An 11,028-nucleotide genomic window follows, 5' to 3' on the forward strand; every position below is an offset into this window, starting at 1 on the left:
TGCCACGCCAGTCCAGTGCGGGTTGGCAGATCGACCGTATTTAGTTGTCAGGGACTTGAACACCGGTCTACTCAATGAGCATATGCTATTGCACTCCCACTCCTGACCACTCAGTTATGGAGGCCATTAACGTGTATGGAACATTTTACAGAAATTACTTAGTTTAGCTCTTTAAAAGATGGCCATGTTGCCTTTTATAACTTTATAATATTCTTTCTCCAATATTTATTCTACTCTACATAGAAATCTGCACTCAGGCTGCGATACTCACATATACGATCCATGCAAAGCATAAATCGATTTTTGATGTCAACAATACTGCATATTATATTAAGTTTATATAAACATTGTTCATTTAAAATATAAAGCTTACATGAACAAAAATTTATTTACAAGTCATTACAATTAAAATTGCAAATGGGTTAAAGTCCTGAGTAAAGCATATAAGCGTATAAAAGTTCATTTCTTTCTTATTTTCGATAATAACTGAGGGAAAACTGCCATATTTAAAGCTTCAAAAACTCTACATTACAACAATTTGTTCCTATAATGCTATAATTGTTTGAATTAACTATATAATATTCATATAATACTACTCTTTACTCGGAAACAAGGCGAAATCAGATCTGCTTATGTGAATTCTTTTTTTTTTTTTTTTTTTTAATTGTTTTTAGGTCCAAATTCCATACCTGAAGCGGGTCCCACATATTATGATACACCCTATATATATAACTAATACCATCAAAGTGTTTCCCCTGATTACATGATGTTGCGCACAAAACACAATTGTATAATGTGAAAATTTAAACATTACCATCAAATATTCTACATGTTTTCGCAATGCATTTCAGGTGGCAGACAATGTGAAAATAGAGTGACAAGGATGTATGCATGAAACAGCATTGTGTTATGGGATACCTGAATGCAGAACCTTACACATTCAGATTCACCGAAGTTTGCAGAATGTTCACAGAGACATAATGGTAGCCATGAGAACAGTGAAGCATGTCAGTAGTGGTGGTTTGAAGATCATGCCAAAGTCGGGTCATTCTTGCACTACAGCAATGGTTGAAAATAGAGGGGAGTGCATAAATTGATTTGTGAAGTGCAATGCATTAAAACAGGAAATATGTGCTAGAGTAAGAACAAGCTTCAATGCATTTAAAAAATTTCTGCACAGTCTGTGAAAATTGAGTGCCAGGAAAGTCCAGAACACAAGCTGAAGGTGTAGACATGTTCAGATCTTCTGGAATGGTATGAGACAACAAGCAAAACGTTTCTGATAGCATTATCACCGAAGATGAGACCTGTGTATGACACTATGAACAGAAGTCAAAGCAGCTGTTTATGAAGTGGCCACAAGATTCACCAATAAGGAAGAAATTCATGGCTCAGCCATTCACTAGAAATATCAAGTATTTTTTTTTTTTTTAACAAAAAAGGAGTTATCCTTGTGCCAGGCGATTACTTGGAACAGCAACAAAATTAAGCTATATAAATAATGAAAAAGCTGAAGAAAAATTTTAAAAGAGAAGCCAAAAAAAAAAAAAAAAAGAAAAAAGACGAAGTTCTCCTTCAGCACAATGCCACACTCCATACCAGCATTCTGATAAAGGAGACAAATGTAGAATTCAGATGGATTATTCTGCCACATCCCAGCTTTGAATCAAATTTTTGTCCATGTAACCCTGAAGAAAGGCCTTTGGTCTCCATGAATTAGCATTAGTAGAGGCATGTGATGCAGGAAAGCAAGCTTATATAGCATCAGACAAATAAAATAAAAAAATAAAAAAAACCCTTCCATTTCACCCACATCCATTCACGCCAAATGTCTGTCGAGTTCTGCCTTGAATTTATTTAACTGTCAACTTCTACAACGATGGGAGTTTGTTCCAACAATCGACCACATGCTGGCTAAAGGCAAATTTCCTCACATCTATTCTACAACTGTCTTTCTTCAATTTGAACTTATGTCCCCTCAGGCAATTAATCTGGGAAAGAGCAAAAATACCACCAGCATTGAGCTTGCTCAAAATATTAAAGGCCTTATGTACTTCAATCAGATCGCCACACAGGTGCCTAGGTCTCCAGACACCGTAATTTGCAAAACTTAAGCCTTTCTTCATAAGAGCAACCCTTTGTTCCATTCATTAATCTTGTTGCCCTTCTCTATACTCATTCCAGCTCTAGATCCTTCCTAAAATGAGTCTTCCAGACCAGTATACAATACTCAAGTTGTGGCATGACCATTTCCTTATACAAGGGAATAATCACTGCCTTATCCCTGCTAGAAAAATTCCTGTATATCATTGACAAGATACCATGAGTTACTCTTGCAGACAGTCTGCACTGCTCAGAAAACTTCATATCTGATTGCACAATTACCTCCCAAGTCCTTTTCATTCTCTACCACCATAAGTGTAGTAACACACAGTTGATACGTTACCCTGGGGTTACTGCTAACCATAGGCAGTACTTGACATTTGCCAATTTTAAACTTCAGTTGCCACCTCTCAGCCCATCTGGTCAACTTTTCTAGATCCTGTTGCAGTAGTGTACTGTCATTAACCCTGCCAATCTTCATACCTTCTTTGCAAACTTAGACATTAAGCCTGATATACCTTCATCAATATCATTAATAAATACAGAAAACAATGGACCCAACATTGAACTGTGGGGGACTCCACTAACATTAGTCCACAAAGAGGTGTCCATTGATTACCACTCTCTGCTGTCTCCTACTCCCATTCCTTTATCCATTGCAGCAACTTGAGGCCGCCGTAGCCTAGTGGTCAGGCGCATGGGTGCATAAGTACATGTGCCTTGAGTGACTGGGGTTCAAGCCCGTGACTGCTGGATACGGTGCTGTTTCTTGCATTCTGTCTATCTTGTGAACTCCTCTGACCATTTGGTCATCCCGGAGTATAAACAGAAAATTTATTTATTTTATTTTTTTTAACTTGCCCTTAATACCATACCGCTCCAATTTGTACAGCAGTCTTCAATGTGCAACAGTATCAAAAGCTTTGCTGAAATCGAAGTATATGATATCAAAATTATTTTTTGAATCCAGTTCCTTTGTGACCACATCGTAGTATCCAATCAAATTGGTCAGACAAGATTTCTCCTCAACAAACCCATGCTATGTCCAAACTATAACTGCGGTCTTGTCTAGGTGATCCTGCAGTGCTTCCTTAACCAGTGCCTCCCCTAATTTCTTTCCCCAGAACAGAAGTTAAATAACAGGTATGTAATTATTGTGTCACCCTCTGAACCCCTTTGTGAATTTGGGACATATTTACACTTCTCCAGTCCATGGAGACCTCCCCTGAGTACAAGGAAGCACTCAAAATTAAGGATAACTGCTTACTGCCTGTGCTGCCTCCAATATAACAGGATAGATCCAATCCAACTCAGGTGCTTTTCTTATGTTTAACTTCAAAAATTTCTCCTCCACTTTGCTCTCAGTTATTACAAAATCATTTAGCTCACTGTCAGAGTTTAATACCTCTGGCATTCCCCTCCCTGAATAACTCCTCATATGTAAATGTTGATACAAAATACTCATTCAGTTTGTTAGTTATCTGAGCAGGATCATCAACAATTATCCGATCTGATTCATCCCCTTCCTTCTAGAGTTTGCATAGGAAAAGAACTCTTTGCCATTTTTCTTCACATCCTTTGCCAAAGATTTCTCATAATCTGCCTTTGCCTGCCTAACCTCCTTTGTGATTTGATCACAGACAAGCTTATATCTACCATAGGCTTCTGTCGCCTGTTAATTTATATGTATCCCATGCATTTTTCTTCTCTGCCACATGTCCGAGTTTGCAGACGATACGAAGGTCGGCAGGGTTATTAATGACACTAATGACAGTACGCTGCTGCAACGGGATCTAGAAAAGTTGACCAGATGGGCTGAGAGGTGGCAAATGAAGTTTAACATTGACAAATGTAAAGTACTGCCTATGGGAAGCAGTAACCCCAGAATAGCATATCAACTGTGTGGTACTACACTGACAGTAGTAGAGAGTGAAAAGGACCTGGGGATAATTGTGCAGTCAGATATGAAGTTTTCTGAGCAGCGCACATGGTCTGCAAGAGTAACTCATGGTGTCTTGTCAATGATATACAGGAATTTTTTTTTTTTTTAGAATAAGGAGGTGATTATTCCCTTGTATAAGGCAATGGTTAGGCCACAACTTGAGTACTGTATACAGGTCTGGAGGCCTCATTTCAAGAATGATGTAGAGCTGCTGGAACGAGTACAGAGAAGGGCAACAAGATTAGTGAATGGAACAAAGGATTGCTCTTACGAAGAAAGGCTTAAGTTTTGCAAATTACAATGTCTGGAAACTAGGCACTTGCGAGGTGATCTGATTAAGGTGTATAAAGTTCTGAATGGTTTGAGCATGCTCAATGCTGATGGGAATCTTCCTCTTGCTCAGAATAATACCCTGGGAGGGCATAAATTCAAATTGAGGAAAGACAGTTGTAGGACAGATGTGCAGAAGTTTGCCTTTAGCCAGCGGGTGTTTGATTGCTGGAACAAACTTCCATCTGTCATTGTAGAAGTTGATAGCTTAAATAGATTCAAGGCAGAACTAGACAAACATTTAGATTGAGTGAATGGGTGAAATGAGAAGGGTGTGTGTGTGTGTGTGTGTGTGTTTATTTTATTTTATTTTTTTTTTTTTTGGCTGATGCTGCATAAGCTTGCTTTCTTGCATCCTGTGCTTTTGCTAACGCCTCATTAGTTCATCTGACATCCATTTAGACCTAAACCTTGAACAATATTTCTTAGTTGGCATGAAAAGCCTAGTAACTTCCAAGATTAATTCTTTGAATGCTTCCCATTTAGAATTTACTGTTGGTAACATCATTTGGTCCCATTGTACAGAATTTAAAAACTACCTCAGACCACAGTAGTCACCTTTACAAAAGCAATAGCCCTTCCCTTTATCCCTGATGTTAGTTACCTCTTTGAGTAAATCCCACATCGGCACACTGTGATCACTGCCACCTAGTGGTTCCTTTATCTGCAGATTCTTAATGCATTAAGAATCACTACTGATAATCAGATCGAGTATTACTCCAACTGGTTGCCTCCCAGACATGCTGCTGCAGAAAACAGTCATCCAATAAATCCACAAAAGCCTTGATAGTGTGCGAGTGACCAACCCACAAGCAACAGAATCTTCCAGTCAATATCTGGGAAATTAAAAGCCCCCATTACAAGACAATATGATTTACTGTCCCACTTTATTTCTCTGTACAGTTGTTCATTATACTCGGAGTCAATAGGCCTATAACACACTCCTACTCTCAATTTTGCTTTCCCAGTGCTTATGTCACACCAAACTGACTCAATGCTGCATTGTCCACCCATGTCAACTGGCTGCACTTCCTTAGATTTTGTGTTTCTTTACTAATTGGATAACCCCTCATCCCTTCCTATCCTATCCTTTCTGTACACATTGTACTCACAAAATTTCAATTCTGCATTCTTTATGTGTTACACCAAGTCTCTGATATCCCAACAATATCTGCCTTTGATGTTTTTACACCTGAAATTCATAAAAATTATTTACTAAACTCCTAGCATTAGTGTACACACATGATGGGTATATATATGTATACATGCACCTGTTCTTATTCTTACCTACTATAACACAGCCCATGTATTTACTTGTTCCGCCAATACTTCCAGCAGTCTCTGAAATCCCCTGCACCTCGTTTTCCAAGCTGCTGCTCATTCCAATAGAAGCAGTGCAAGAATCACTTTCACCTCTGCCAGCAGCTCCTGTTAATCTGTTAGTACGTGTGGCCCCTCCCAAGCTAGCAGTTTTCTGACCCACCTAACACTGCCTCGATAGCATCAGCAAATATTCTTGCACCCTTTCTAAAGAAGTGGTTGAGGAGCACTGCTATATCTATTTATATATTATGATTTAATTTCATCATTTTAAAGTTTAAATTTTATCTTTAATTTGAACTCCTGCTTGCTTTGTCAAGCAAGCCAAGCAAGGCAAAATGTGAGTTAATGATCAAAATATATTCCATTACATCTTTCCATTACTCTGAGCTCTTCATCCATGAAACAAAGAAAGATGAAAGTAATGTGTATAAAAATATGCATGATGGGTATTCAAGAGCCCCATTATTGAGGGTCTCTTTCCTTATTCCTTCCATCTGTTCATCTGGTGTCAACCAATTATTACCACAGAATATGCTTCATCAATTACTTGTACATGGAAGAATATGATCCTACTCTGAAAATCACGGGAATAACAGGGGGAAGGTAAAAATAAATAAATAAAACTTTAGTCTTTCATAGGCTATGCAACAGAGAAAAGATTAACCATATCTAACATAAGATGGCAACCATCTTCCACAACACACAATTCAGTTTGTTCCAAAACAACTCAAGAAATTTTAAAAAAATGATTGAATGGTACTGCACCCCACAATGCAATCTGAGTATGTCTTGAAACTTAATATGATGAAAGAATTTTAATAATAGTAAACACTACCACAAAAAAGCTGGAGAATCCAAAAATTAAAAAAAAAATGGTTTTAGAGAAAACTTACATAAACATGCTATGCTTAAATTTAAAAAAAATATGAGAATATATAAAAACCTAACAAATAATATCTCTTTTCTCTGTTTGCTTTATAAAGAGGTAAAAAAAAAAAAAAAAAAAAAAAAAAAAAACTTTAATACAGTAAACACTCGATTTAACGGATTTCAGATTTAATGGACCGGACAAGACAAATAATAATACAGTAATGTACATATTAATCTCGACCATATTATTTTTTTAGGTTATACAAAACTTCAGTGTTATTATTAATTAAAAATTTATAATAATTACCTATTTCCATTATTATTTTGATAATTACCTACTTTTTATTTTTATAATCAAATTCAGGAAATTGATTTTTATTCTTTCTGAAAACGTGTTCAAATAGCTGTTTTCTCAGATTACAGATAAGAGCAGGTGGTGACTTGCAAGCTGAACATGACTCAAGACACTAAACTGGAGGTCTACCGACTCGCTTTGTTTCAGTCTGCCTCAAGCTATCGTAGGGTCAGGTTGTATACAGAGTGATTCTCTGATTTCTGAATTGTGACTTTATTTATTAAATAATTTTGCAATCCTTACAATTTTAGGAGTTAAAAGAAAGCATGTGAACTTAAATGTGTCACAGAAATTAGAGCTAACTGAGAAATTAGAACAAGGTATCTCATTAGCATGTGTTCGTGAAATTTACGGCATGAAAAAAGTTTCTGATATCCGTAAATCAAAGGCTAAATTGCAACATTTTTCTTTAAAATAGTGTTGATAGCTCTAAGAGGGGAGTAGAAAACACATGAAAGTTGTGCAAGATAAAAACTTATTATTATATTACATATTCTTTATTATAATTTAATATTGTGTGGTATATTGTGTTAAAGCTTTTTTTTTACATTAAGAACAATAAAAAATGTCCCCCCCCCCAGATTACATTCGATTTAACGGACTTTTGGCATTAATGGACACTCCCTTATCCCCTATTAGTCCGTTAAATTGAGGGTTTATTGTACTTACAAATATCTGTAGTTGAACATCATGGCAGATTGTTAATTGCTGGGATTATTTTTTTTTGATTAAATACAAATTGCAAATCTTACTTCTTTTTCAAATAAATGTGTATTCATAATGTATATAGTTTATTTCATTTTAGGTAAGTTCACTTCTATAACCATTTCTTTAGTTTTAATTATCCATTTCACTGTCTTATTTACACATTCCATCTAGCACTTTCTAAAAAATTTCTCTTTATTTTTCATTTGCTTTTGTCTCAGTAATGTGTACATCTGCTACTTACTGTTTTTACTTCCATGTGCTTCTTACCACTATTCCCATCACTGGATGTTGCTACTCTGGGCTCTATCCTATATTTATAGTTCTTTGTTTTAATTTAGTTTCTCAGTTATATATATGTATATATATAATTTTGGTTTGTTCCTCTGTCATGTCAACCATAAATTACATGCTGGCTTTCTATATATCCTCCCTTATATTCACATATATTTTTATGTCTCTAACATTTTTTTCCTTAATTCTATTTATTAATTTTACTTTGCTATGGCACATACTTAATGTTAGAAATAGAGGACACTATATTGTCATCTTGTTGCACAATTCTGGTGGTTGACACTTGAGAAGATGCCAGGATTGTGCAATATGCAACATAGGATATCATCATTCTTCTCTTTCTTGGTGATTCCCTTCTACTTCTTACTCTTGTTTTATCTCTCTCTCTCTCAGGGTAATTCAGATTTTTTTTTTTTTTTTTTTTTTTTTTTTGGCTGGTGCAGCATAAGCCTCGGGCTTCCTTGCACCATACAGCTAACAATAATAATAATATAATTTTATATACGTATTTATTTATTTATATATAGTGTTTAAAATGTGTCAATTTTTTTTTTTTTTTTTTTACCTTCTTTAGTAGCTGTACTACTTAGTCTCATTTTCCCCCCTTTTCTTTTCTCAGCGGCTATTATTTATCCATACATTATATATAAATATATATATACACACACATATATATGAAACTTTTATTAGGACTGCATCTGCCGTTACCATTTTCAGTCGAAATAGTTTGATTATTTTCTGTTAAAGGTGTACGACGTTTTCTGCTTAATGTTTCCGGCAGCTGGGCCATTCTTTTATTCAGATTTTCTCTTCGTGCCTGAGTCCTTTGAATAAGTTTCTACGTAAAACAATAAATAAATTAATTAATTACACTATTACATAAAACTGAATATAGAATGAATTCATGCGAAAGCAACCTCCAAAAATTCATTACAGCTTTTTCAGCAAATTATGTCATTTGTTTTATCGCCATATTATTATCAACAAATGTTATTACGAAGTTTTTAATTATAATAACATGAATATTGATTACGGCAAGTTCAATAACAGCGTTTTATCAGCAAACAATATATTCACAATGACGTCAGCCTTAAAATAAAACTGAATATTGTAATTATTTGCTATAAAATGAAATTATTCTCTCCTTAATAATAAATACTAAGTACTACCGAACATAAAATGAATAAATCATAATGTAAAATACTTTTTTTTTAGTATGAAGGAACCAGAGAACGGCATACGCAATGAAAAGATAAGTAACACTGAATTACATCCAAATATCTCTATACATAAAACTATAACTTGACTTCATATTTTTAACTAACTGCAGGAACATTGGAAAATTTGTAATGTACCTCAGCGAATGAATCTAATTCCATAATCCTCTCTATCAGAAATAATAAACCAAATCGTTTATTAAGTATTTGAAGTATTATATTAAATGCAGCTGGCTGATATCCCCTGCCACTCCTTGACCAAACCACCAAACGAATTTGAAAAAGGCGCTCGGCACATGCGCACAACTAAATAGTTTGAAATTTTAGTTGCATTTTCTTAGTAGAGTAGTTGAAAAATAATTATTTTTCAAGAAAATTATATTAAAATATGACGTATATAGTAAACCTCGATATCTAATTATTTTATTTATAAACTGTTTGCAATCTTCAAAATCAGCCAATCACAAACTACGTGGGAAAGTTCAACTAAAGTAGCACTTTTATCAGCTGATAGCACGCTTATGAAAACGAAGTTTACGTACGTATGCTATACATATACATATATATAAATATATGTGAGGGATGTACCGAAAATGTATAAATATTTTGTGCAGCTTATGAAACGCAATAGACAAAGATAAACAAGCAAAATGAAAAGTGTGGTTATACTGTTGTGTTTAACTCAGATATTTTGTTTTTCATATTTAATAGTTGCTTCTCATGTTGATGTAACCAAAGGAGTGAATGGTGGAGTGCCCTGTGCAGGTAAAACTAACAATAGCGATTAATTATTAATTCTCTCTTATATAATAAAAATAATAATAATTAAATATCAAATTGCTAATAGTCCCATTTCAATAAAAAGCTATATATGGTCCCACTTAGTGGTGTACCAGGTGAGTATGGACTTGACCCACCCAGTGTCCTGAGCTAGATATCATCATTCTTCTCTCTCTCTCTCTCTCTCTCTCTCTCTCAGGATAATTCAGATTTTTTTTTTTTTTTTTTTTTTTTTTGGCTGGGTGCAGCATAAGCTTCAGGCATCCTTGCATCCTATAGCTAATAATAATAATTTTCTAAATGGGGTGGGGGGAAGTAATGCAGTGACTGTAGTCAACGGATCTCAGACAAAAAATATATATATTACTAGCGAGTTGTACCAGGTTTTTCAGCCAGCGCAACGTGAAAATCATCCCATGAAAACACTTCTATAGACGAATTAACTTGCATACCTTCACTGAGCTGAGGGGAGTGGGGGAAAAACGAAAAAGAAAAATGGCCCTGAGATCAATAAAGAAACGCCGCACCATAATCCAAGCTATCGATAATACCCCACCATAATACCGCACTTTATCTACAAATGATGAAATCCAAACGTCATTTTCTCACCTTAGGAGAAATGGCACTCTTAGGAGAGTGCCATTACCCGTGATAGAGAAAGTGAAATCAAGGTAAGATAATACTACGTCACCAGGGCCGAATTAAACAAGATGATGTCCTAAGCCAAACCATGGGAAGAGGCTTCAAAATACGTAATCATACAATTTTTCTTCACAGAAGGAAACTAGGAAGTCCGCTTGGATAGCAAGGCCAAAATCCAGCCCAGACATTTCAAAAATTTTTAATAGCGAACCCAACTTTTTTTCTATTTTTTTTTTTATCAGTCTGAGAGGCTGTCATAGGTAAAATGTAATCCTAGGACGGGGGGGGGGGGGGGGGGGAACGACTCAAAAATTCAGACATATTTTTCTTCATCCAGTTTTACCCAGTCGTTCCCCACACCCCACTTCAAAACTTTTAATAGCGAATGCAACTTTTATTTTTTAGCATTGTAGAGTTACCATACGTAAAATCCAATACTAAGAATAGGAGAACTCAAATTCGGACAT

The 11,028-nt window shown here is 35.3% G+C and overlaps 1 protein-coding gene across 2 annotated transcripts in view; it reads right to left on the bottom strand.

Annotated features, from left to right (window-relative positions):
* The window catches only part of LOC150079136 (uncharacterized), a 381,717-nt gene extending 372,343 nt beyond the window's left edge, over positions 1 to 9,374 (bottom strand). For both annotated transcript variants that reach the window (XM_090382718.1, XM_090382717.1), the window contains exons 1-2: positions 9,278 to 9,374; positions 8,631 to 8,760 (exon numbers count right to left, since the gene is read on the bottom strand). In XM_090382718.1, the coding sequence (XP_090238844.1) occupies positions 8,631 to 8,760; positions 9,278 to 9,301 (154 nt within the window). In that variant the 5' untranslated portion in view covers positions 9,302 to 9,374. The remainder of the gene's footprint in view (positions 1 to 8,630; positions 8,761 to 9,277) is intronic.
* Positions 9,375 to 11,028: the final 1,654 nt, after the last annotated feature.

The sequence above is a fragment of the Mastigoproctus giganteus genome, chromosome 10 (assembly GCF_048544385.1).
Source record: "Mastigoproctus giganteus isolate SK-2022 chromosome 10, ASM4854438v1, whole genome shotgun sequence".
Classification (NCBI taxonomy): domain Eukaryota; kingdom Metazoa; phylum Arthropoda; class Arachnida; order Uropygi; family Thelyphonidae; genus Mastigoproctus; species Mastigoproctus giganteus.